Source organism: Rhea pennata, chromosome 4 (assembly GCF_028389875.1).
Source record: "Rhea pennata isolate bPtePen1 chromosome 4, bPtePen1.pri, whole genome shotgun sequence".
Classification (NCBI taxonomy): domain Eukaryota; kingdom Metazoa; phylum Chordata; class Aves; order Rheiformes; family Rheidae; genus Rhea; species Rhea pennata.
The window spans coordinates 73,574,705-73,602,622 of record NC_084666.1 but is presented as its reverse complement, the minus strand read 5'-3'; the positions used below and the strand labels follow the sequence as shown (position 1 = coordinate 73,602,622).

At 44.8% G+C, this 27,918-nt stretch overlaps 1 protein-coding gene across 1 annotated transcript in view; it reads left to right on the top strand.

Moving 5' to 3' along the window:
• The window catches only part of SCD5 (stearoyl-CoA desaturase 5), a 38,415-nt gene extending 14,693 nt beyond the window's left edge, over nt 1-23,722 (top strand). The window contains exons 2-5 of the mRNA XM_062574975.1: nt 10,151-10,281; nt 14,927-15,132; nt 20,851-21,083; nt 22,043-23,722. Of these exons, the coding sequence (XP_062430959.1) occupies nt 10,151-10,281; nt 14,927-15,132; nt 20,851-21,083; nt 22,043-22,233 (761 nt within the window). The 3' untranslated portion in view covers nt 22,234-23,722. The remainder of the gene's footprint in view (nt 1-10,150; nt 10,282-14,926; nt 15,133-20,850; nt 21,084-22,042) is intronic.
• The last annotated feature ends 4,196 nt before the right edge of the window (nt 23,723-27,918 follow it).

Here is a 27,918-nt window from a genome sequence, read left to right as displayed (position 1 = left end):
TGTGAATGGAGTTGTGCAGAATTGCATTGGGCTGTGCTGGAAGCAGCCATGCACACAGGCCATACACAGAGCTTGGGAGAAAGGGGGTTGCTGCCAGAAATCAGATAGATGCCAACAGGAGGTGCAAAAAGAGTGGATTTTTATAGCTGGAGTAGCACAGGTTTCAGCCTCCCTGTTCCTTGTGAGGATGAGCGCTCAACTTTCTATGCTAAATGATTATCCTTCTACCTGCAAGAGTCCTTGCTGCATGGGGCGCTCCGGGGTGATGGAATAGGTGCTCAGCAGTCTGAAGCAAAGTCTGCTAGGCCTGGATGAGATTATCTGCCTGTTGACTTGAGGCCATCAGGGGACACCAGGTGCTGAAGTCCATGTTAGGGTGGTCAGTGTCAGTAACAAGGGCTAGTCCTAGGAGAAAGTGATGTTTTTGCGTCTTGTTCTGAGCTCTTTTTACAGGGATTTTGCACCAATGCAGGACTAAGTGGGGCTGACATCCTCGGAACAAGGTGTGAGACGAAGGCCTTGACCCTTGGGGGTTTTCTTGATTAAAAAAATTTGTCACCCTCCTGGTAAGAAAAGGTATGGTAGCAGTTCTGAGGCACTCTCCAGCTTCAGTATTTCCTTTCCATGTACTCTGAGCAAAGTATGGTGTCTTAATGTCCACTGGCCTGGAGGTGCTGTGTGAGCAGTAACCTGGCTTCGTCATACAGGAGCCTGTGCCATGGTTCCTCTGGTCTGTACGCATCAGACGAGAATAGCTGCCATCTCCAGCAGCAGTTCCAGCTCTCCCAGTGGCTACCCTCAGCCCTGTTCTGCCCAGGCCCAGGGTGCATGCAGGCTCAGGGTCAGGCTTTCGCAGAGGCCCTCAGTCACACTCCTGAGCTTGGAGCTCCAGAGAGCCTGGTGGCTCCAGGCCACATGCATAGCCAGGCCCCCCTAGGGGTGGCATGACATGACATGGCATGGCATGGCATGATGCTCATCTCCTAGTGGAAGCTGCTGGCCTAACCTGGTGCTGGCCCAGCCCGTGCCTCCTGGTTAGCTTTGCTCCATGTGCTAGGCATGCAGCATCCCAGTAAGGTCTCGTGATACAGCATGTGCACTGACATTCTTCACTAATGTCAGCCTGAAGACTAAAATGTAGGTCAGTGTTGCAGACTCCACAGTTGCAGACTCCACTCTGTCCCTCAGGTGTATCTTTCCATTGAACACACAGGCCTCTTTCCATACACAAGTGATCCCAAGAGAAAAAAGATCCCATTGCATTTTCTTCCTGCTCTGTTCTATCACAGCAGAGTTTGTCTCCATGCTAAGGGTCATGTAGTGGGATTTGCAGTACGAAGCCCCTCTTCTGCGCCCCCTCCTCCCCTGGGCCCATTCAGGACTTGACCTGTGTCTCATTGTTAAGGTAGCAGCAGCAGAGCTACTTGTAGAAACCGCCTCAGAAAATGACTAGGCAGGGATGAACCCCCTGACTTCCCTAATGTAAAGGTTGTGAGTGCTGGGAGATGGCAAGAGAAATGGACCGTAGTCTGCGAACCCCATCTACTTTCTTTCTCTGAGTAGAAATTCATCTTACTGCTATTGGAGAAAAAGTATTGGGCTAGATGAGCCTTCTGTGTTGTTGGAATATTTAGTGATTTCCTCCACATGTTGTTTTCATCTTTGGTACTGATGAGACAAAGGTGGTCTTAAAGTTCCTGCTCTAGTTTCCTGTCACTTTGTGCAGAAAGTTGTGCTGCCTAAACTAAGAGTTTTAATTATTTGACTTCAAAGCTGAGTCAGTGCTTTGCTATGTCAGGACCAGAAAAACATTTGTTACATTTTGTAACAGGAAAGCAAGGTCAAGTGTTTGCAAAACTTGCCTAATCCCAAAATATCTTTGAAAAATGAGGCTGTGGTCGGATCTGTGTTTGATTCTACTTGCCCAGACTGAACTATGAGGATGTAGGGTTTCCAGGTCCTACATCGAAGTGGTTATCTTGCTGTGTTTGAATGCAGTGTCCAAACCCCTTAGTTTTGCAAGGAACTACAAGATTTTCAGCCAGGTATGAGAAAGGTGCTTACCAGTAAGACTGGCAGGGGCTGCAGAGCAAGTGTTGTTTGTCTTTCCTGCTTTTGGCCCTGCTGTTTTCCACCTTCCTGCAGAAGGTAAGGGAATATTTGCCTTCGCAAGAAGGAACTGCAAGCAAAGGATGTGAGTTAATGCTAAGCTCTGTGTGTTCCTCTCCCACAGGAATGATTACATGTCATTATTCCGTATTATAAAGCATGTTTTACATATTGACATTAGCAACATTGTGCATATGTAATTGATTTAGTTTTAGAACTGCTGTTTTTATAACTGGTGTTATATCCCTCAGAGGTGGTGATGACTGAGATGGTTGCAGTTTGTTCTGTTACTAGATTACGCTTGACTTGGGCAATGTGCAGGTAGGTGCTATCTGATAGTGTCATCTTGTAATCTGTGCTTGCGAAGGATGTCCAATTATTTCTTCTCTTTCAGGAGCCAATATTCTCTCTTCAGATGTGTAGATTGAACCCAGTGCTTGTAGGATTTCTTGATTTGCCTTTTTATATACATACATACATACACACACACACACACACACACACACACACAGACATATAAAACCAGGTAAAAGTCAGAACCAAACTGGAATCTGTTAGGTTCACTGATGTAAATGTGCAATCACTATTCTAAGGTTGTTGCAGGTTTCAGAAAGAGATGGGCTTCTAATTTTGGTGTTCAGCATACAGCAGAGAGGCTGAGGTTGAAAATTTTCTTTTTAGAGCAAAGGAACTACTTACAACTAAGAATAATACCTGATGCTACTGAAACTGCTACAGACTGTGGCAGTATCCCCCTATATCCTCATAAGAGGTTGGCCACTTGGATACACAGATTTTTCATTTGAGTTTGGCACTTGGTATAGTAGTGCTTTTTTGGAAGTCTAGCTGTGCGGAGGGCATGATGAGCTGTTCTGAAAGAGGTGGCCCAAATGTGTGATGCTGTTGATCTCCCCTCTCATGCATTTTTAAACAACTTGCCTGGTATAGTTTGCATCGCTTGTCTTGGACTGTGACATGATAGCTGTGCCTGCAGTTCAAAATCATATTAATGTCTTTTTCTGCCTTATCATATTGCAAGCTCAGAATATTTTATTTGCGTTTGGTGATCCTCCTTGCAGGCTACCGCTTCCCCAAGGATCTCATTCTCATTGCATATCCTTGTCTGCAGTTATTGCCCCCTGAGCTATATTTCTTTGCTTTTTCTATCTAGGCAGAATCTCATTTTGAGCTTTACTTTCCCTGTTTCTGCATGAATCTCTTTGCATTTCTTTGCTCTCTTGCGGCTGCTCCAAATTTAGCATCATCTGCAGTTGTAATTAATATGCTATTTGCCTTTGTTTCAGGTCATTAATAAGGATGTTGAATAAAAATCTTCTGCCTATTGATTCTGGCACATTCCCATAAATAGCATCTGTGCACAGGCACAGTGTACTGCGGAGCCTAGCAACCTGCTGGCTCCCTGTTTGCACAGTAGTTTAACCTCAAGTGTATTTTCTCTTTTGCACCCCCTCCCTGTCCCTGTGCACCATGGTGGTATGGTTCTCTCCTTTGTCCTTTTGCACAGGCTCGCTGCTGTTTTCCTTTTTCCTCTTTTTCTTCTTTGTTTCCTCCTATATGCTTCTTCCTTTGCTCCAGTTGAAAAGCATTTTGTATCAGCTCCGCTCTATTGAGCGAGCTCCTGGTTCGAAATGCTCCTGTCGGTGCTTATGCTTGTGCAGAGCTCATTTCTGCAGCACTAAGCAGGGAAGTGTGGTGCCTGCCCAAGGGAGCAATATGGTGGAGCCCTGGTTGCAGGGGAGGCATTTTACACCAGTTTATTCCATTAAAGTGTAGCTTGTGTATTACAGAGCTTGTGGGGAGGTTTATGAGACATTAAAAGAGAGAAGTAAAATTCCTGAGTTGAAGAGAAAAATTCTACTATGAGTTCTCAAAGAAGAAAGAATTGGAAGAAGTAAGATGGAACCCACTTAAAATCTCTGCTCTAGTCAATTAATTTGTCCATCTTTGAAATAAATCCTGATTCACTATCCAGTCAAAGGCTGCTCTAGCTGAGTGTTTGAGTCCTGTGGAGCGCAGAGCTCTTTGCTCAGGCTCTGCAATTTCATGACTTGCACACAGTGAGTTGCTGCTGGTCATAGTCACCTTTGAATCCTAAACCAGTGAAGAACAGGAGGTGAGTCTACCAGACCTGCAGCAAGCCCCTAAACCTGCTTGCATCTTTTTGGTCTTACACTTGCATGGCCAGTGCAGCAGCCCTGCTCATGCACTGAGAGCCCCTGCACTGGAGGGCCGAGCTGAAGAAGAGATGAAGGCACGGCCGTAACTAGCGCCCAGACTGGCAGAGCTGAGCTGAGCACAGCTGTGGGTGTGTCCCCAAGCATTGCCACCAGCACGGCTGGAGGGAGTAGACACCATGGGCTGTAAAAGGAGGTCAGGAGGCCAGGATTGCTAGGGAGCTATCCTGAAGCCAGTATATTCAGATGAATGGGAGAAAAACCTGATTTGTTTGGAGCTAGAGCACCTCTTATCTTCACTTTAAATGGACAGCGACTCAAGGCCAAACCATAGCTGGCTTAGGTCCTCCAAAGCTGTGTAAATCTGGGGCTTTCTTCAGAGCCAAGCTAGCCATTGCTCTGGGGAGTAACCAGACATGACACACAGTGTTGAGGTATTTCCGTTGAGCCAGCTCCTCGTGTCTGTGTGCATGAACCCTGCAGCATGCTGTGGGTGAGGAAAGATAATTCTGCTTTTGTTCTGAGCGCATTCTGGAAAAAAATAATCTTGCTGTAGCAGAAGCGTCAGTAGAAGCGCCAGAGGGCCCTGCAGACCTGTGGACTTCCCTGCTGCAAGATGCTGCAGTATTCAGAAGATGCAGAGGTATGCAAGGGTGACATGTGCCTAATAACATGGGAATTTGGATTTAACAGAGTGGGTATGAATTCTCATGGTTAAGAGAGTAACCAAGAACTGATGCTGAGAAGGAAACTGCTTTTGGGATTACATGTGGTAAAAGAAGAGAAACCTGCTGCAGATGCAAAGCACGCTTTTATCCTTGCAGACTGTAGAGCTCTAGAATAGATGTTGGGATGCGTTCCCAGCCCAGTAGCACACTTCTGCTACATGCTAGGGAGATGGCTCTGGGCCAGAGGCTCAGTGAAGCTCCACAGTGCTCTCAATCCGTGATTGAGGTAAAACTCCTTTGAGGTCAGCACAACTGATGAGAAAATGGCTTGAAAGGATCCTTCTCCTCTCCCTTTGTCTTTAATATGCAACTGTGAGCTACACATCTCTGTCTTGCTTTTCACAACACCAAAAGAGGAAAAGAGACTGTGTGGAAAGATGGTCGTGTGCATTTCTGCTCGCTGTCCTAGCTGTGTGCCGTATGGCATGCGAGAGGGAGCAGAAGACGGGAGAACGGGGCCGTGGGGTGAAGAGCAGAGAAGCTATGCCGTCAGGTGCCTTACTGGGAGTAGAGTGGGGAAGCAAAAGGAAAGGACTTAGATTTCTGCCTGGAGACACAGCATCCCCTGGGAGCCACCTGAGCATGCAGCACTGCCAGCTCTGTGCTGGCTGGGACTGGGGAAGAGCTGACGTTGCTGCCTCTCAGAGGGCTGTTTGCCTGGGGACTACCGCAAGACCTGGTCTGAGCTGTCTGTCCTTTTGCCAGAGGGGGACAGGCTGCCACACAGCAGAGGGCCTGGGGCAGGCATGGTTTGACACGAGGTGTGCTTCGCGCTGCTCTCCGTGCTGCTCCTAGCAGCCCGCTCTGTGCAGTCAGTGTGGGGGCTGGCCTGGCCTCCCAGCGAGGACAGCCGAGTGGGAATGGCTCTTGGCCTGGTGGCTGGGCATCGTTCAGGGGCTGGGATGCTGTCAGCTTGCTGTTGCCTCCTTCGTAGCATCGCCGTTTGCTGACAGCTTCCTCCATCATGCTCCAGCACAGCCCTCTCCTGTGCTTTGCTTCTGCCAGCTCTCCAGCACCAGGCTAGGGGAGAAAAAGCGGTATATTATGTCTCCTCAACAGGATTATCATCTGTGCTCTGAATTCAGAGTTGCCAGTGCTCATGGTGGCCTGTGATCGTGTGTGAAGCCAACGCATAGACACAGAAATAGCGCAACTGAGTTTTTCGTTTGGAGGTTAAGCTTGAAATGCTGCAGTTTCATTCTGTGTGTGTGATTTAGCTTTGAAAAGTCATCTTAATTGCAGAATTAGTTTACAAATCTAGAAAACTAATTTGGCATTTTTAGCTCTTTCCTCCTTATGTATTTAGTTCTTAACTGTTTTTTTAAGGTATTGTTAAAGTGATAGGATTCCAGACTGTTTATTGGTACTTATCTGTTGTTCCCTTCCATCCCCCCCCCCCCAACATTTTTTGCAATACCTACAGGGTTCTTTTTTATTCATTATTACTTAGGCGATCTCTTTCATTACAAATCTAAGAGGAATTTTCAATATAAATAAAGCTTTTAACAGAGCTTTTCTCCACAGTGTAACTCTTTTATGTGTTTCATGGAAAAAAAAAAAGGACAGGTAGCTAAGTATTGGTTCTCTTCTCATTTAGTTACTGTAGCTATCATTACTGTACATAAACCATTTGATTTTGATTTTACATTAATTATAACCTGATTTTGGTTTGAGCTCATAATTTATTCTGCAAAGGAAAGCTTGGGTCCTGTAAATATTTGATTTCTTAGCTATTTATACATTGGGAATTGATGTCCAAGTAACATTTTCAGGGACCCTAATTCCTGTAAGAGTCACAGAAATCCGATCTCACTATGCAGTGCATTTGATTGACAGAATTTGTTTCTGCTCTGGTCACCAGACTCTTGGATATTTCTTTTTTTCCCAGAAATGTTTCAGCCCTCAGAATTTATTTTAGGAAAATTCCTGCTGTTATGATTCCTCCCCTGCAAAGCCAAAAAATAGAAGTGTTGTGTGGGTATGAGCCCCAGCCATCTTAGCTCTATGCAGCTGGTAGTCACTGGAGTGGACTGCGTCTGGCAGTTCCCCAATGGTCTTGAAAAGGGTCTTGGGTTTACTGCCTGGGAGAATCTGTGGAAAGTCCCATTTAGTGTATACAGCATGTTTCTGGGAGGCTCTGAGGACCTGAGGAGTTTGCAGTCCGGCTCTTGTTCTTGGCTGGCCTGTCTCCCCGTCCGCTTGCAGAGCCACGGGGGCGAGCCAGACTGCTCCCAGCCACAGCGTTTTGAAGAGCCTGGTGTGCCAGGTGAACCCAGAGTGTAACAGGCTTCCTCCATCCTTTTGCTGGCACACACCACTAATCCATTCCTATCCCAAAGCGCAGGTCAGCTCGCCTGCTTTCGGCTTATTGTTGAAAACCTTCTGCCTGAGAGCTGCCTTTTGCAGCAATGGGACTCCTGCAGAACTGTTTTAGGTAAACCCCTCTCTCATCTGCAGCTGTAGACTTCCATTGAAGTGGTTGTGGTGTAAATCAAGGGAAGGTTTCTCTGTGAGGGCCTTGGCTGGAAGGTGCTGTTCAAAGGTACGGACACAGGGTGGCACTTAAACATCCCGAGACAGTCTCCAGACTCCAAAAATACTGTTCAAAATTCTGTTGCCATGTTGGATGTTATGGAGCAGTGTCAGTGAAAAGTGTGGCCCTTGGGGTCTGTCTTAAGCTGAGCTGTATAAAGCATGAAAGCTGGATCATCAGGTGGTATAAATCCATTGAATTCAGTGCAACTGTTTGACTGGCCCATGTGTTATCGGTGAGTCTCACCCAAGCCCTCCTCCCTCTCTTTTGCGCTGGACAGAAAAAGAAATCAATAGTACTGTGATGTTGCATGTGTTCCTTTGTACCTACTTACCTTTAATTCTGTTTTTGTACAATTGATCAAGATAGGTATCTGGGGAAGCGCTTGGTCAAAAAAATTGTTCTTTGCTTTGTAGTGGCAGAAGAATCCCTGTGTATGTGAGAAGGGAGGCCAAGCAAACTATTATTTGGGGCAATACTTCTGGCTTCATTAATGATATGCTTGAGATAAGACTCATGAGAGATGAAAGTGCTAAATCCCCTGAAAGACTCATGTGAAAGTGCTAAGTCCCCTGAAATGAAAAGGATGGTGAAGGTGGAGGATTCAGCCCTTATGTCTAGTATGAGGCTAACCAGTTGCTCCAGACATAAAGCCCATAGACAATGTGTTCTTACAATGATTCAAGGCTATAACCTGAGTATTTTCATGTTGGCTGGATAAAGTCAGTATTTGGAGTGTCATACGTATGTTCTCATAATTATAGTCATTTGGGCAATTTGGAAGGGCTTACTTAATGATGTTTCTGCCACACTTCTGCTTTATCAGACTGACACAGCTTAATATCATGTATAGAAAATGGCAGAATAGGTGTTCCATAATTCTATAGGAGGAGTCTGAGAACTTGCACTTGTAAGATATGTGCAAACAGCTGCAAGACTGCAGAGGAAGCTAGAGTGAGAGTTAGTCAGGGTGTCAGCATGTTTACTTATCTGATAATTACAAAGCTAGATCTGTAAATAACGTGGAGAGGATGGCATGGCTTTTTATTTTGTACCTGCCTTCAGAAAGCAGGCAGAAGTCTGAACTGAACGATAGACTTAAGCATGTTGCACTTACCTGCACCTATTAGCCTTTCCTGGGAGCAGCTTGGACACTGCAGCCTGCTGAAGAAGGGAATTACCTCTTCAATGATGATAACAAAAGCTGGTTTTGGAGAGGTTTCATCTCTATTAGGGCCATTCTGACTGTGTTGCCTTTTATGAGAAAGGCTTTGGTTTGCTGCATGGGAAATGAAAGGAATTATGGCTGTGTACATAATGTGAAATAGTTGGGGTAAATCTGTTATTAATGGATCTACCAGTAAAGTGGACAAGGTCTCATTTACTTCTTTAGACTGGACAGTAAATAGGGTTACCATTATTTTGCCAGATCCCTTTCTGTTGTATTTTATCTTAGACCCTGTAATTTCAAGCACCATGACTTTAGATCTAATAGAGGTACAGAGTAGATACCACCTACGTATGCATATTTTCGTTTTCCTTTTGCAAAGGTAGATGTTTTATATTAAATATTGTGAGAACCAATTATAGATTCCTTTCTGGCTGTTGCATGTCCATCAGGGCTCCCTGATGGTTAGATTGTTGTGTGGAAGTAGACAGAAGTAGAAAACTCTTTCACAGACAGGATTTTCCTTTTTTTTAATTCAAAAAACTCTACTTAAGTACTTTAAATAGGCTGTTAAAAACCTAAACATGCCTGTGTGTTTCAGGTGCCATGGAGCACTAGCTAAACAGTGCTTTGCCTTAGACCATGCAAACTCACTTGAGGTTGTCCTTTGAAATTCCTGTTGTTTGAATCCACTCTGGTTTTAATTTTACACTTGTAAAATAAGCAGGTATCTTTAGACATAGTATGTAAAATAATCCGTTCCTATGGGAGGGCATAAAGAGTGTATATACCATGACCGCTGGATAGCTTGAATGTGAGCAGTTTAAGAGGCCCGGTTTATTTGGGGTTTATGTAATTCTTTTCTCCTTGTTGCCTCCAAAACAGGAGCAGCTCTAACACTCTGTTCCTAGTGGATTTTATTTACTAAGGCATAAGCTCCCAATGATAAGAGAAATTGTTATTGTAGAAACTATGGCAGACCATTTTTCAGGGGCCTCCTCAGTTAGCAGACAGATCAAACTCAAGCAAAGACCTGTTGAGGAGGCAGGCAGTATCCCGTTAGAAGAGTTGTTGCTGCTCTTCTGACATGAACAATGAAGCTCCACTCCACTGTATTTGGCAAAGACGTACAGCGTAAATAAGTCATGGCGTAGTGCTTCAGTACTGCTAAACTCTCCCAAACACAGCACTGTCTAAGTGGGAAAGGGCGGGAGGTGAAATGAGGTGGCCAAGGTGCTGCTGGACAGAGCCAGGGCAGAGCTGGGCTGAGATCCTCACCTCCTGTCTGCCCAGCCTTGCCTTTGAGTGTCCCTGCGGGCATCAGCAGGCAGGGGCAAGAATCATCTTTACATCAAAGAAAGCAAAATAATGGCAGTAGGCCCCCGGCACATCCTGTGTTTTGTCTTTTGTCTTTCAGCATATTTCTGTTTCCTGATGACGGCCCTGGGTGTGACAGCAGGGGCACATCGCTTATGGAGTCACCGTTCCTACAAAGCCAAGCTGCCTTTGCGGATCTTTCTGGCTGTAGCTAACTCCATGGCTTTCCAGGTGGGGTTGTGGTTACCTGTCCTGATTTTTGGCCTCCGGGCAGCTTTATCTCCTGTGACGGGATCTCTTCAGCTTAGAGACATCAACAGGGAAAAATAGCAGCAGCAAGACACTTGCTGATTATAACTCTGTGCTGGCTTGGGGGATACACAGCTGCTCTCACCACCCACGTAGCAATACGCATTCTGCAGTCTAGGAGCAATAATTACTTAAGGGCAAAGTCAAACATGCACAGGTCAGGGGCTCAGTGCCCCAATAGCCTATCTGTGATCTGGGTCAGGCCCAGCACTTCACAGTACAATGTAGAAACCTCAGTAAAAGTTAACTGCATGCAACTACATCTGTAAACAGGTTTCTTGATCCAGCCAGGCAGTTAGAGATTGTTCCATGTACCCAGAAGTGAGAGCAGGCACTCTTATTTTATCTCTATTTTATACAGTATTTTTCATCAGTAGAATCCAGATACCTTCACAAAGAAGTACAGCTATCTCTGTATTTGCTGATAGGGAGTCTTAGACTTCAAAACTTGCCTGTAACACCCAACTGGTGGAGGAGTCAGACTAGAACCAGGGTCTTCTCAGTGTAAACATACTACTCCTTTGCTAAGAACAGATATATGTCCCTGTACTAACATAAATCATCTAGCTTGGCTGCCATATCCTCTTATGGCACTGAGTTTCACAGGTGAGTTGTGTTTTGAGTTTTCAGCTTTTACCCTTCAGTCTCTTGGGTGACTTGTTATTCTAGTGCCTTGAGAGAGGATGAAGTGAGTCCCTTCATCCACTTCTGTGCTGTTCATTTTATTAGCTTTGATTTACCTTCTTTTTAAAGTAGAGAGAATTAACCTTATTAATCCTTGTTCACATTACAAAGAGCACAATGCATTTGTATTAATATGTTGAGGCGATGTTCAGTTTGACTATAACTCCCCTTTATTCTGACTCATATTCCAGCTGCTTTGTGCCACTCTGTTCCTTGCAAAGCTTGACAAAACCTTTGCTCAGCATGTTAAACAACTGCTTTGAGTTTTTAAGAACCCCCTGGTACTGGCCTTCTGTTTTACAGCAGATTTTATCTTTCATGCTCAATTCAAATGAATCTGTGTCAAGCTGAATTGCAGTAAGCCAGACTATTGTGATTTCATTGCCTTCTGCTCCCCTGTTGCTATACGTTTTGCTCTCAGCTCCACTGGCCTCATCATTGCTTTTTGCTGAGGCAAACACGGTGTGAATCTGAGGCAGGGGAATACTTCAGAGTGGCTTCAAGCCACCTTTGTGTCCTTCTCGTTGATGAAAGGAAAACCAAAAGCCAAATCACCCACTGTTTTAAGCAGTCTGAAGCCTGTTCCTAGTTATCATGACATCCATCACCCGTGAAAGTCCATTTTGACCACCATGAACAACTGGTGAAGGAGCATTCCTGTCCATTTCCCAGTACTGGCACTGGGAGGAAGAGGTGGCACTGGAGATTTTTCCAGCATCCCTGGATGTTGGCTTCCTTGATGTTCAGCCTTTTTGAGGAGCACTGGAAACTTGGCTGGGTCATTTTAACTTTTTGTTGCTTGGGACTGAGATGTGCTGTACTTCTCACTGAGATCCCATCAGATGCGGCGGGTTATCCCAATGCATTTTTATGCTTGGAGAATACTGAACTGATTCTTATCCCTCCATCTCGCATTCTTGTAAGTTTGAAGGACTGTGCTTCTTACTGTCACGTTTGTCTCAGAAATGGGTAATATCTGGTTATGTTTACTTAATTTCCTGATGTTTAAAAGTTCATCATTTCAGTCAGGGTATCGGGCTGTTTCTGCTCTGTACCTGCCACCGTAACATTGTTCCATACACTTGCTCCTTGCCATCTCTAAGAAGCACGCTGTGACGTTCAGCTGAACGCATGCAGTCACTAACAGCTGTGCTATGAGTGTTTTGCACTGAGCTAGAGTGGTTCTTGGAAGTTTCCTATCAGCACATTGAGTTGGTTACACTGCCCAATTTGTTGTCAGTTGTTGGTCTGCAGGTTTGCTGAGGGACCCACTAATAAAACCCCTCATCCATATTACTGTCACAGTGCGATTCTGCCACTTTCTGCTTTGGAATGTATTGCGCTCTTGTGTTTACTTGAAATTTGATCAAGAGTGACATGAACTTCATGAGTTCCTGAAAAACAGTTGCTATTAATACACTTCAAGCACATGTACATGTGCTATGCTCCAGCTGTCTGTGTATTTATTGCCAACAGCTCTGGCCTCTGGCCTTCACTTCCTCTTAGCCTTTGTGTTCTTTTAGATGCAATTCCATTATTTCGCAGATTCCTAACACTTTCATCTGAGAAATCCTTTTTTTTTTTTTTTTTTTTTTTTTTGCAAGCCCTGTAAGTATTTGCTGTGTTTAAAAAACAAACAAACAAACAAAAAACCTATTTTCTCATGCTGTTACTGCTTTGACCTGGTTATCTGCTGTGCCACAAATGATTTTATCAAGTACTCTTGTAGCATAATGATCAATAATCTCACTTGAAAGATCATTTCTGTTTAAGAAAGAGGACCTTTCTGAGGTGTACTCCTTGCATAATCTTCTTGTGTTTTTAAATGGCTTAATCTTACCATATTCCAGTCTTCTGGATACTCCCAGCGAAGAATAAATCTGCCACTTGAAGCAGGGTGGAAGCTTTCATTCCTTTTGATTTCTCTACAGGAGAAAATAAAATGGAAGCAAGGTAAAAATCTCCTCTTATTCTTACCAGAGTTGAGTGACTTGAGTTTGCTTTACTCAGTTTACTTTGTTCTCTTCTGCAATGGGATAGTTGAGGTGTGACATACATGAACACTGATAAGGGACTTTACTTCCTCGTCTCAGTGACTTACACAGGTTGGTGTTAAAGATAAAGTGCTCCTTCTCCAATCCAGTCCACTCCCACAGTTACTGCAATGTCATCAGCCAGCCTCAGTTGGCCACGGCATGACAGCAGTTGAGAGCAGAGTAATTCTGGCTGAGTTAAGGATCTCTAGGGACTTTTGTTCCTCACTTCTCTGTCATGGGCCCTTTGCAGAGAGCATCTTTACGATTCTGAAATTGTACACTGATACATTTGTCCAGATTATCTATTGCCATTAGCAGGTGTTTCTGGCATCCTCCTAACCAGCACTGGCTGCCTCAGCGCGCTCAAATGGTTTCTGCTATGCTTTCAGCGTATGACTCTTGTCTCACAGAATGTGAGTGTCATTAGCTTGGCTTGCTATGTTCTGCAGTATATTCCCTGTCTTCATTGTTGCTGCACAGTGGACACTTCACAGGCACTACAAACTGTGAAAGGTTGCTCAGTTCTGCTGGGAGGAAGGCTGCTGTGGCTGTGGGTGCTACTGCTGTTCCGAAAACCAACCCAAACCATTGCTTCTTTGGGTATTGCTGCTTGGCTACCTCCCTGGCTGTGCAAAGATGGGAAAAGGAGAGAAAAACCACGCTCAGCTAAGCATTGTTTGATTAATGCTCATACTGTTGTAGATCTGGGCATAAACTAACATTTTCGTGTTTCTGTGCTAATGTTAGACAGCTGAATTCATAGCTGAGTGCCTGAATATGCGGCCTAATTTTTGAAAGTATTACATACATGAGTCCCTGTGGTAATAGCTCATCACCACTGGAAAAAAAAATTGGTTTTATCTGAAAGCCAGTGCACCATGCAGAAAAAAACTGGGAGACTGGAATTCTTCCAGTCGAGTAATTTGAATGCCTCACTTTAAGGAGTCTGGTCTGAAATTGTGGTCCATCCCTTCCTCCCTGCAATCTGCCTAATCCCATTTACAGCCCTAGGGCATTTCAGTGACCCATATACGCTGACACCTTTAGCAGTGACAGGACTGAACTTAGTTTGTATCTGATGTAGATCCAATGCTGAATTGATGTTATGGGACTGAGATTGTTATTTCAGCTTGTGTGTGAATGCAAGACTTAGTTTCCCATTAAGTAGGCACATCTCCTGTGATAGCTTAATCTTGTGCTCTTGTATACATCTCTGCAGACAGAGCAGTCATTTAAACGAGAGTGTTAAGTTAAATATGAAAGATCTGTCCCTCAAAAAGGCTAAGCACCTTCAGGCTCCTGTTCAGTTAGTTCAGCATGTCACAGGCTCTGTCCCATTTTCAGCACTGTATTTGTCCCCTGGAGGGGGTTAGTGGTGACCAACTGTGACCAGCTTAGCAAACGGATGCCAGAAGCGCATGGTATTGCCCCACAGACAGGTATCCCAAACCCCTGTGGCCAGGTCGTAAAATAAGAACACAGACATGGATGTACCAGGTTTATCCTTTGATAGCGAACATCCAGGAAGGACGTAAGACTGGGGCAGGCTGATGATATTTCCCAAGAGGCTGTTGGCCCAAGGCCTTTTCCAGCCCCAGGTTGTATCCGGTCTGTGTCACTGGTTCTCAGCACACGTGCCAGTCAGGGTAGGCACTGATGTGAGCACCATCATTTGGCAGTCTCCCTGCAAAGCCACGGTCTCTCAAATGTCTTTAGCTAATAATCTTTACTGAAGAGCATCAGTATGGGACTTGGTTGCTGTTTACACGTGGGGCAGGAGCAGGAGACAGTCCTGTCAAAGCAGCACCCAGCCTCCCTCCTTTCTTCCCACTGTGTTGTCTGTGCAGAACGATATCTACGAGTGGAGCCGAGACCACCGTGTGCACCACAAGTACTCGGAGACAGATGCAGACCCGCACAATGCCCGCCGTGGCTTCTTCTTCTCCCACATCGGCTGGCTGTTTGTGCGCAAGCACCGGGACGTCATAGAGAAGGGGAGGAAGCTGGATTTCACTGACCTGCTGGACGACCCTGTCGTCAGGATCCAAAGAAAGTGAGTGGGAGTGCTTGGCTGTCATGTGATGCAGGTTGGAGGGATCTCTGCCTGGTTTTGATTCTTTCTTTGTTGTCATCTTTCCCTTTTCCTCACCAAGATATTTCTGCCACTTTGCAGGCAGTAGGACTTCCATCCTCTTTCCCTTCATTATAGCCACATTGCTGAAGCTTGCAGACTGTCTTTGCAGGCTCCGGTGCACAAACAGGGTAGCTCTATCCTTGTCCTTGTGCTTTTCTAAAAAGCCAGGGCTGGCTATCAAAACAGCCATCGCAGAAGCTGCTAGGATCTTGCTATCCTCATGTGGTCAGTGGAGCAAAGGCTGTAATTGCTAACTGTCTTAATGCAAAACTGCACATTTCAGTCTGCAAACTCGTGAGCCAGTTCAGACCAAGTGCTTCCTCTTCCAGGACCATCATTCTTTGCATAATTAATCATCTCCCATGAGAATTAACACAAACCAAGTTCAGCTTATTATACACATTGTGAGAAGTGGGAATTGAGCAGCATGCTTTGTCTTCTACATGAGTAAATGCATTACAGGAGCAATTGCAAGAATATGGCAGCAAGTATTTGCTCCCATTACTACAAACCACATAACTGCATTTCTGAACATTTTATTGGCAAAGGGGGCAGTCAATTGAGTCCTGAAATACATGTCTCTGTATTGGAGAAAGCTGAAAACTGTCAGAATTACCCCTGTATCAGAGGAGCTACAGCAGTGAGGAATTAACTACCATCAACCTGTTTTGTCACTTAAAATGGCTCCTTTATGGGCAGTGGGTGTTTGCAAAGCTTCCCTTGCAGTTTGTCACAGTAACTTTTGGCTGTTTTGTTACCTTTACCGAGACAATGGCATCCTACAAGAAGCAGGCTTTTCTTCCCTGATCACGCTACAAACATTATGTAGTGATCCAGTGCATTTGGTGCAGAGAAGTTACATTTTAGTAAACGTCCTTGCTTTGAATATCAACATTTCCTGTGATATCTCAATTTTGTACTTTCCTCCTTATACACATCTCTGCAGACAGAGCAGTCATTTAAATGAGAGTGTTAATTTAAATATAAAAGATTTGTTCCTCAAAAAGTCTAAGTACTTCAGGCTCCTGTTCAGTTTGGTTCAGCACATCACAAGCTCTGTCCCATTTTCAGCACTGTATTTGTCTCCTGGAGGGGGTCAGTGGTGACCAACTGTGACCAGCTTAGCAAACGGATGCCAGAAGTGAGTTCCTCTGCATGGTGTTGCCTCAGAGACAGGTATCCCAAACCCCTGTGGCCAGGGCTTCTAGAATTAGCCTTTCCTCCTCTTATAGGAAAAATGCTGCTTCCCTTCTTTTCATAAGGATGAAGTGGATTTTTTTGAGGGTATGGAAGAACTAGATGGTTTGATCATTTAAAATCATAATAAACCCTTCCTCTTTGTCACATTTTATTTTAAGGCCAGATAGTTACCTTACTGAATTCAGTGGTGTGATAACTTGTGGATAATGTGGTACTCAATCAACGATTTAAACCCACAACACTTAACTGAAATCACTGTACTTCTTCAGGTGTGACTGACAGCAGAATATAACCGTCTGTGAATAATGTGCGACAGTCCTGAAGAACAACATTGGGTGTAAAAGAGAGGCTCTCAGGTTGGAGTATTTTCATGAGAGGACTGATTTGGTGAAACTGGCACTGTTTCATGGAAATGTATCAGTTTCCCCCAAATCCAGGCAATTTGTCAGTTCCAGTTTGTTTCAGTCAAAGAGAGACAGACCCTGAAATGGCAAAATGTCTGTAGTCAGGTACCTGTTTAGATGTGAAATCTCATGACTGTAGTCAAAGACTACAATCTGAGCTTCTTGCATCTCACAGATGGGCTTTAATCAGTGCCCAATTAACTGTTTTAATATTTTTTTCTCTTTCATCTCAGTACTGAATGGGAAAGGTTTTAAACTCTGAAAGAGTTTTCTAGAATGGAAAAATTCTTTCCCATCCAGCTTAATGTCTAACGTTGAACTGCTGAGTTTTACAGACCTTATCCAGGGCCTGGTTCAGAAGTCAGTGGGAAATTTTACATTATTTTTGGTGAAGCAAAGATTTTTTTTTTCCCTGTAGAAGAGCTTTGCTTCAGGTGAGGCAAATTTGTTCCACTTTGCTGTGGAAATGCCTTCTTTTCACCATGGTTTTTGTAGCTATGTAGATCTTCAAGTAGAGCGCAGCATGTGAGGCCATCCTTAAACAAAACAAATCAAACTGAGAGCTTGCAAAGCACGAGATTAATTTCTTTCTTACATAAGATTATCAAAGCTGGCTGGCATGAAATTTATGACGACAGTTATGTTCACGGAAACTTTTTTTCTTCAAAAATGCTGCCCATACTAACGTTTTTCAATATCCTGTGGTTGTTAATAGAAACTTGAATGGATTTTGTTGTTGTTGTTGTTGTCAAACCAAATTGACAGTTTTTGCTATCTGAAAAACTTCTGGCAAATGAAAAGTTTTAGTAACCATGCAATTACAGCCAAACTGTTCTTTCTCATCCCTTCCAGAAAATCCTCAACAATAGTAGGGCTCCATTTTAAACCTGTCAGGTGCGAACAAGGGAACAAATTTTTAGCTTGTACTTTTTTCCTCCTCTCCCCCTTCACCCATTGACAATCCTGTCACCACCGGCTGTCCAGTTTTGTGTGGCTGTTATCTTTTGTGGTAATACCCTGGGATAACTATAGGATGTAGCTAAATCTGGGCTCCAAGGACATGGAAGGGCCTGGCAGGAGGACAGGGCCATATAGCCTCTCAAGCTGAAGACACTCTGTAGCTGGTTTGTAAGACACAGCCCCAACTTACCGACTCTTCCTGTTGTCTTGCTGCTCTCTGCTTCCGAGCACACTTAGCCCATTCTCCATTATAGCTGTTTATTTCCTGTCATGCTCTTGGCTTTTCCTTCCCACTTCCTGCAGAGCTGCTCCTCTTCTCCACTTCCCTTTGAATCATTCCCCTTGGCTTGTTGGCTCTTTTTCTCCTCATTTCTCCCCCCCTACGGTCTTTGCTCTTCACCTCTGCGCTCTCCTACACTCTCTTCCCTGCCTTGTCTGAGCATATGGCTTTACTTTTACTATAAAGCTTTCCTGTTGGTCTGTCTTGTCAGACTATTCAGCTTCCTTCCTCCAGTGCAGTAGGCATTGATTTTTTTCCGGAATATGATCATATGCATTTTCCAGGCTTGGCTGAACCCTTTAGAGCCAAGAGTCTCATTCTGGGGCTTTGTTTTTTCCCAAAGCAAGGGAAGCAAAACTAGACCTGCTGTCTCAGAGCTGAGGACCAGGTTGAGATAAGGGGAGATGTTTTATTGCTTCTCCCATTGAGTGCTTGCTCTGAATGTGTCTCAGATTCCTACCTCCCCTGTGCATGGCCAGAATAACCACTTGAAAACTTAAACTTCTTGCTTAAAAGGAGTGGGGTTTTTTTGTGTGTGTGTGTGAAAGAAGATGAACATCTGTGTGCCCATTTTGCTTTAAAGGAGGGTGGAAAAGTCAGAATGGCCTTCTTATTTAGTGGGTAAATTGAGTAAAATGGTAATTTTTCTACTCTGTACAAGCCCTTGCAGAGAGATGGGGTCTGGTCTGAGAGCATAGTTTGGCAGAGGGCAAACAGTAGATGCAGGCAGGAACATAGCTGCCACTAAAATGTTGCGAGTCAGGATGGAGCAATTATTGTGATTTAACCTGGCCTCTTCTGTCACTTGGTAAAATCTGCCTTTAACTCTTTCAGCTGTGCACGTGCGCACGCACATGCACAGACACACAAGCATACTATAGATGCTGAAAAGCTAAAAGATTGTATACAGTTTGTGCCTTATTACACCGAGGTTGATCAAAGATCAAAGAACTGAATGTCATGGAGTTTGCTTCTTATTCTGAATGCCAGGTGATGAGCGTATGTAAGCAGCAGGGCACATGCCATCCAGTGTGCTGTGAGAGCAGAAGCAATCCTGACCCACCGGGCCGAAACAGAGCACCTTCGTCAGCCTTAGCCGGACATTACGGCCTCTTGGCAGGAGCCCTGGCTCTGCCACAAGTATTGGACGCCACTGTTGGAGGCTGACACAGCAGTGAAGGTAGAAAGGGGCTGTTCCTGCCCTGTGCTCCAGGTTCCTCTCTGATCTGAGCTGAGGGGAAATCTGTGCTGCCTCTTAGCGCTGCGGTGTGTTTTTGGCCCAGCCCAGCCCAGCTGATGTCACTGAAGTGCCACCACAGGACCAAGGCTTTTCTCAGTTGCAGCGATGGGCCCCAGCTGCAGTTTACTGCCATCTCTGAACTCCCCCCAGAATTAAAGGTGCTGAACTCAGGGGATTTGCTTTGGGGGCTGGGTCTCCGGTGTTCAGCTTCAGTGTTAGTTGCTGCTTTGGGGTTTCAGGCTATCTTTGCATTTTCAATTGCTCCTGGAAAATTTTGTTGTATGGGTTGTGAGTATTGGAGACTTTCCCTGTTGTGGTGATCCTCCTCCTCCTGTGACACACACTGTCCGGTTTGCCCTTCTGGTCACTTAGGTTGGAGTTGGTGCAGTTTTTGCTCTGGCAGAGCTAGAAAATGTCTCCATGTAGATTACTGAGAGCCCTGACAGCGATGCAAAGACAGAAGACTAAACACAACCCTGGAGCCCTCTAAAGCAACTGCTTTTGGTGGAGGAGTTGACTTTTCTGATGCTAAGCAAGCGGCACATCAGCTGGGCTGCTGACGAGTAATTCAGCTTCATGTTTTTCTTTGGCAAGGGCTGTGGCACCTGTTAACTGCTGAGGTATCTACCTTCCAAGGTTGGGACAAGGTAGCAGAACTGCCTTTTAAAAATGAAAAACTACTCGTTTGCTTCCTAATGGCAGATTGTTTCCAGCAAGTGTTCCTAGGTATTGTTTGAAGACATCTATGGTGTTAATAACGCTACAGTCTGTGTTGAAAGGTAAAAATTGGGATCACTTGCAACTTTTCCCCATAATACTGCTCTTGAGACATTGACCTAGTTTCTCTCTTAAGACAAAATAAAGCAAAAAACAAAAAGCAGTTTGAGCTCCAAAAACATGGATATAGCTAGTATCTACTGGAATGTAGGTGGTATTTCAGTTTGTCATGCAAAAAATGGGTTTTTAAAGTAAGCCTTTCCTCCATTCTTGGAGTGGTTCATGTATTCATTGCAATTCTTTTCCTGGCATGCTTCCTCAGCATCAGTGCTAGTAGTTGTCCCTTACCTGGCACTTCCCTTCCACACATCTCCTGGTGCTTTTCAGAGGAGGTGAACACTCATGTCCCTAGTTCTGAGAGGATGAAAATGACAGCCAAGTCCCTCCTAGCTCTCAGTAGCTAATGATGGTACTAAGCCCTAGGCAACTCTTGGCACATGTATCCTCATTCATGCAGATGAGTAGATGTGTAGATCCTGAGTTCAGACTGTTTCAGCCCGGCTGGGATTGTCACAACAGATGAATGCTCCGAAGACAAAGGTGCCTCACTCGGCGCATTCCCACTTAAACCCTGAAATACACAGCCCCTCTGCAGCACCTTGGCTGCGGTGATGTCCTTCTGCTTTATAGCAGTGAGGACAGTGCAGAGAAATAATGGGGTTGGCCAAGGTTATGCCAGGGGTTTCTGACAAACGAGTGTCTCCAGGGATCCAAGCCAGTAGCCCTCTTAGCCGTTGTTCCCAGCACAGTAATGGTGTCCTGTTGTTTTCCTGTAGGTACTATAAGAGCTCAGTAGTGCTGATGTGCTTTGTGATCCCTACCTTTGTGCCATGGTACCTCTGGGGCGAGAGTCTGTGGAACGCCTACTTCCTCGCCTCCATCCTCCGGTACACCATCTCCCTCAACATCACCTGGCTGGTCAACAGTGCAGCTCACATGTACGGCAACCGCCCTTACGACAAGTACATCAGCCCCAGGCAGAACACCTTGGTCACTCTGGGAGCCATTGGTGAGTGCTGAAAGACACACACACAGCCCTGAAGCTATAGCTCCAGTTAGAGGCTTGCAGGCTTGGAGCAACAACCCCCCATTCAGTACTGTTTCACCCTGGCCAGCGTTTTTGGAAGTCTGTACCTGGCTACCTCTTTCAGCCAGAGCTTGGAGGTGGCTGAAGCCTGTGTGTCCTAGAGGATGGCTCCTTTGTTCTGTTACAGCATCCACACTGAAGGCACTGAAATAATGCTGTGTATTGCCCTGATGTGCCTACTGGGGACTCTGAGTCACAGGAAGGGAGGTTCATCAGTCCTGAGCTTTGGTGTGCAATGAGTGGGTCTTGGTGACCAAGAAGCCCCCTGGTCTGAGTAACACGGCAGCTACTTCTTCTTCTGTATCACCCTCATAGGGGATACAGGGGAGCATGAACAAGAGCGGACTGAGTACTTTGTGGCTGCCAGCTGGAATGGCTCCCACGAGCCACAGAGCTGTGCCCAGATGCGGCCTCCCAGGCTCTCTCCCAAGCACTTGGGGTTAACAGGCGTCTGCCAGAGCTCCAGCCTTTCCAGGGCAGGGGGAACTGAGCCTAATGGCTCAACTGAACTGCAAAGAAAATCTGTTCATGGCAGCAATCCACTGTTTTCAACAGTTGGTTTGAGACAGCAAAATAGAAAGAAGCAACTGCTTCTTGCTTGGTTATGAGTTTCCCCTCTCAAAGCACATCTAGTTTTCTTCTGTGAGTGCTGGGGTGGAAAACATTCCCCCTTTCTTCTGGGAAATGAAGCCCAGAGCATTGGGTAATGTCAGCTGTGGATCTTTCCCGGGGTCAGGTCTCTTGTAGCCAGATGTGGCTGAAGCATGACTTGGCCTGGACTGAGGAATTGGGAAATACACTTGGGTGGGACATCCCAATGCCTGTCTCTAAATGTGTAAACTGCTGGCCGTGCAGCCTTCAAAAACTCTCTCTTTTTCCAGGTGAGGGTTTCCACAACTATCACCACACCTTCCCGTTCGACTACTCAGCCAGTGAGCTGGGCCTGAAGTTCAACCCAACCACCTGGTTCATTGACTTCATGTTTTGGTTGGGGTTAGTTACTGACCGAAAACAGGCTCCAAAGGAGATGATCCAGGCCCGCAAAGAAAGGACTGGAGATGGCAGCGCTTGAAAAAGTAACGTTTTACTGTATGTCAGTGCTGTTGTAAATGTGTGTATGTGTGAAGGGTGCGCGCTCCTATGTGCGTGCATTGGGTTTATTTTCTTCTAGTTAAAATTAGTTTTTTCAGATTGTTTGGGCCAAATTAATTCCTGAGGTGACTCCCTCAGGAAAAGATTCAGCCCCAGCTTTTTTTTTCCCTATTAGCTGTCTTATGTCCAGACTTCAGACTAGTAAGTGTAAAAATGTTGCATATTATTTAATATTAGAGTTAAACATGAGAGGTATTTGGTTTTAGTCACTGTAGTTCTTGTCCAAATAGATCGTAATTTGCTTGTTCATGGTAAACCTGGCAGGTCTGAGGAACTAACTATCCTTTCAAAGTGCAGTTCAGAGGAGAATTTGTTTCTACTATTAATCAAACATGCTTTTGAGATACATTTCTTAGAGGGGATGGGTCAAGGCCCAGTGCAGTTTAAACTATACTAATGCAAAGGAACACTAACAGCACCGAGAAGAACAGGATGTTTAAGGGGAAAAATCGGCCTAAAATTAGACATTTGTTTGAAAATCTGCTTTCTTTTTTATGTTAGCCCTGTTAGCCAGACCAATGCGCTACTGTCTTTGCTAAATATGAAAGCCATTTACTGCTGAGCAGGCTTTTGTGTTGAAAATTAGTCTCTATACAGGCCAAAACACAAACTGACGCTAATGTTAAGATGATTCTTTTGTTGTTGCATATACATTGTAATTGTAAAAGTATAGAGCTCAACAATGTCTTAAGCCAAATAAAGCTTCGATTTCAATGTTTGGAGACTTATGTTATATTCTGATAAGTCATGGCCATTGATGCATGCATATTTTAGCTCCTTTTGCACAACAGGCCTCTTAATTTCTTTTTCTGCCTTTGACTATTGGGTCTTTGAAAACCGACCTTTATCTAAGTCAGTCTCTACTAATATTTCAGCTGCATGCAACATCCATTGGTTTCTGAGCAAAATATAAAGACAGTTATATAGCTTCTGAATTTAACAGTTGCCTTGTTAAAAAAAAAAAAGAAAAAGAAAAAAAAGAAAAAAAAAAAGCATGTAGAATTAATAGGACCTATAGCCTTTTGTGTTAGATGTTAGCCAGTGCAGGAGAGAGGCTTTGTACTGTCAGCACTGGAGCACTTTTGAAGATAGAGGGCATGATTTTCATTTATATATAAGGTGATTGCTCTGCCCTTCCTGAGAGGGAATGTCCATTTTCCGGCTTTCTCAGCCCCACACCCCGGGCAAGGCAGTGACCTCAGGATAACTGAGAGTCAGGCCAGATATTTTCAGGAAAAATGTAGAACTTAAAAATTTTTTTTTTGTTTTTGTTTCTTGTTTTCTAAATGATGCCATATAAGAGTTGTCTTTATTCTGTATTTCATCCAGCAGGTGTTTTAACAGTGTTACTTTGCCATTAATGATGTGTAAACTCTTGAGTGATTTACAATAAACAGTTAAGAATTGGACTGGCTGCTGAGTTTCATTTTGAAACTTCTCCAAAGATGCATGCGGTTTATGGGTTATCTGTCAGTACTACAACAGTCTTTGATTTTTGTGTTTTCTAGCATTCATTTGGCATAGCCAGTTTTCAAAATACCGACCTTGCTTGGCATTTGTGCATTCTTCCTTAGTGGAAAAGCAGTGTTGTCAAACCTGAGAGTACTAAGAGATTTGATTACTTCTGGTTTAATGGCCAAGCTGAAAAAAAGGGGGGAAGAGAAATTTCAAGCTGATTTAATCTTGAAAGGAGACCATGGCAAGGTCTTGCAGGTGAAAATTATACTTCACTAATTAAATATTAGTCAAATGTCACTGCAGAGCATTACTTTGAATAGAAAGATTTAGATTCTTCTGCAAGTTCTTTCTTTTGCTGCTTTCTCAAACACAGCTGAAATCTGCCCGAAGGCCTGGGTGTGCCAGAAGTGTGCGTCTCCATGTGCAAACATTCAGAGTCGGGGCTTTTGACAGACAGAGGAATTATATACGCACACGTGGTGGGAGATGTTTCCCTCTACCACATACGATGCCTGCTGGGGGCTGAACCAGTTTTCCCAGAGCCATAGCTGGCTCATTACAAACACTGGTCAGAGCATTTCTTCCTTCTTCCTGTGGTTGATAGGCCCACTGAAGAATAGTAAAAATTTTGGGGAATCTACCATCAAAAAGATGTGGGTGATGGATCTGGACTTGACGTCTGAGTGGAAGCAGTGAAGCTTGGAAAGTGCATACAAGCACACAATTTAACTGGTTATTTATTCCTTTTGTTTCTGCAGTTTCCTGTCTGGAGATGAATTGAATGCAGTTCAAAGGGAGCTTATGTGCAGATCTTCCAGTTTATCTTTATCATCATTTTAGATCCTTTTTTTGGTACTGCTATTACTTGGACTTCCCTGAGCTGACTCCTGTCAAGCATATGGTGTAAGAATAACTGACTGCTACAAATGCTGTTGTGAACCTCTCTGACTACACGAATATTTTTTCCCAGCAGGTGAAAGAGCAGCAGCAACACAGGAATCAGGGACCTCAGAGTTTGAAACCATTTGCAGATGACCTATTATTTTTGAGAAACTGAAAGTAAGCAAAGAAACGTTCAAAAAAATTGAAAAGTTGCTCCATCAAAATGTTTTGTCTTTGAGCTTGCACTTCAGGAGTTCCTGTCCCTCTGCCTTAAGATCTCCAGGTAAAGCTAGTGTGGTAGAGATGATTGGAAAAAGACAGTTATCTTTTGTAGAAAAATTACATTCCCATTTCCAAAAAATACCTTGAGTTACAGTAAAATGAAACCAAAAGAAAACATAGAGGTTTGAAGGTTGGGGTTTTTTTTTTTTCTTTCATTTTTGGAAAGCACTTTGGACACGCTCATTCTCTTCCTGTAGAGCAGTCTCATCTTCCACTGTGAGGCAGGCAGGCCCCATGCCTTCCTGCAGGGCAGCTGTGAGATGCCCTCGATAGAGAAAAGTCTCCCCGTCCCCTGCAGCTCCGTGGCACGGCAGCTACATCCTGTGGCCTTTCTAAGGCAAGGCCATAAGGGGCTGCGCTGGACTTTCAGCAGCTCTCATGATGGCCCAGCAGTCGAGGACCCCACAAGCACTTTGTGGACCACACAAAAGCATTTAGGAGCTACTGGCCGATGGGCTGGGCTAAACCAAGAATATGGTGACTTCTGAGCATTGTGCGAGGCCTCATGTTCTGTCATTCCCTTATCTTCTCTTGCGCATAACCTTGTTTTCAGCACCTTATACTATCTGGTATGATATCAAGTATGACCGATATCAAGATCTGTTAGTTCTTCTTGGCACATTTGCCCTTCTCATGGCTCTTGCAGTGTTAACTAAGGGTTTCAAAGCTCTTACCTTTTGCTTATGACAGCAGCTGGCTCATTTTATACCTTTTCCGTATGGTGTATGAGGTGCTTAGAAAATGCATTGTTGGCTCAGGAATCAGATTTCTTTCTTCCCATAGCAGAAACTCAAAAGCAGGTCATCTGGAAATGCTAAGCCAGCAGTGGAACTTGGCAAGCTCATTAAAGGAGAACTTCAGTCATAACTTAGAGCATGTACTCGGCTACGCAAATATTGATGAAATCCCATCAGGGCTGTGTACAAACACGACAGTCTGAGAGTGGAGCAAAGCATGCCAAAAATGGAGCAAGGCCAAAGCTGCAATTGCTCATGATACAGGAGTTTCTGAGCTCAGTCAAACCTCATCTCTGCCTGGCCTCCATTAGTTGTAGAGCTTTAGTGTGCTCTTTCCTCTGCCCCCATCTGGCACAGTGTGGGGATCTTTAGAGGGAAAAGGTTGTGCGTGGTGACCACATCTCTGAGCAATGTCAAAATACCTAGTTAGAGTCACAAATTGCTTGATGGTAATTTGAGGACAAGGAGGTGGCTGTTCAGGTTTTGGGGTGTTTATGGCAGATTTCTGCCAGCTCGCTTCAGTAGCCTGATCTTCTCCTTTTAAAGCAAGTGATATCTGCATCCCTATCTCCCTCTGCAGCTTCTAAATACTATGCAAATGGAGTCCCTTGGCTCAGGCCTCTGTATGGCTGATCATTTTTCAGACCTAGTTAGCAGCAGCCAGAACACAGCTTTTTGAAAATAAGCCTGACAGATGGGAAGCGTGGTTTAACTTTTTTTTTTTTTTTTTTTTTTTGCTTTCATTTTTACTTTAATTTTTGGATTGAATTGATGGGGCGGGAGGCTCCCTGGAATAAACTAATCTGAAAAACCTCGCCTATCCACGTAGGCCCAGGAGAGTATGCAAGGTTGATTAAAAAAGAAAAAAAAAAAGGTTGCTGGGCTGTGGCCTGAAGGCAGAGCTGGGCTGTTAATATCTGCTCTCCCTCACCCCAGTTCAGCTTCCAGAAGAAAGCAAGCTTTGCTAGCCGTAACGATCAGGGCTGAGGCTTGCCTGGTGACTCAGGCTCGGGCAAGCTGAACAGGAATACGTTATATTGACTGCAGCTCGTGAGCTGCTTTTACGCTTGCATTACGGTCGCTTCGTCTCTCTTGCGCAGTGAACGCCTTTGATGCTGAATCCCACTGCATGGGGCAAAACCCGCAGGAGGGAGCACAGAGGGAGCGATGTGCTGGTGCCCGTGCAGCGCGCAGGCTTGTGGGGTTGCAGGGAGGGCCCTGGCGACCCCTCCAAGTGCTGTTTTGGAGCCATCCCAAGAACACCTGTGAACTGCTGCTTCTCCTATGTCCATCATTTAAAGCCTTGTCTCGGGTCTTCCTTGCAGCATGCTAAGAAGAGTGTATGTGTTCATTTCCACAGTATTTTAAGGTGCAAGAAAATTTTGCCTGTTGAATGCAAAGGGAAGAATATGCGCACACAGGGAGAAATTTGCAAATGGCTTGTGCCAAACAAAGCTGAGAGGCTATTGCCTGTTCTGGGCAGAGATGAGAGATGATCTAGCTAATGAAAATGAGGGCTATCACTTAAAAGTCATCCTGAATTTGAGGTGGAAGGGAGCAAAATGGGAAAACCAGATGCTTAAACTCTCTTTAGTATACATGACTTTCCCAGAAATGAAAGGAAATTACCAGCAATTCCCCTTTCATCCTTCCCCACGCTCCCCAGAAAATAGCCCAGCAAAACCATAGCCAGGCTGCAGTGGTAAACAGCACCCAGGGAGGGCTGCAAGCCAACAGGGAACTTGCTTGGTTTCTCTCTAAGCTTGAGTCTGTCAGGGGGTTTTGGTGCTGTGGGCGTCTTATTTTTCACATGATAAATAAAACACCTCTGAGGCCAGGTCCTGCTACTTTCCCTCCAATGTCATGTCACCCCCAGCCCTGGGGACACAGGGCTTGGGACTGTCGCTCCCTCTCTCCTTTACCCAAACAGGTGTAGACATGGAGGCAGTGCAAAATCAAATCTTAATTAAAAGCACTAACATGGTGAAATTTGGACAGAGAGCACCCCTGTGCTTTAAAGCATCCTGGTGAAGGAAATGTTAATTAACAGGCCACAAAATGATAATTTTGAACACTTGCCTGCATTTGATCTGGTCCCATTTCCTGGCCAGCTGCATTTCCAGGTAGATTCCTGGGGGGAAATTTTCCCGTGCCTGTGGCCCAGCAGGAAAAAACCCGTCGGGGACCAAGGCACTGAAGTTGCACACTAAAAGAGCTCCTTTTCTGGTGTCCCCCCTCCTGCTGCC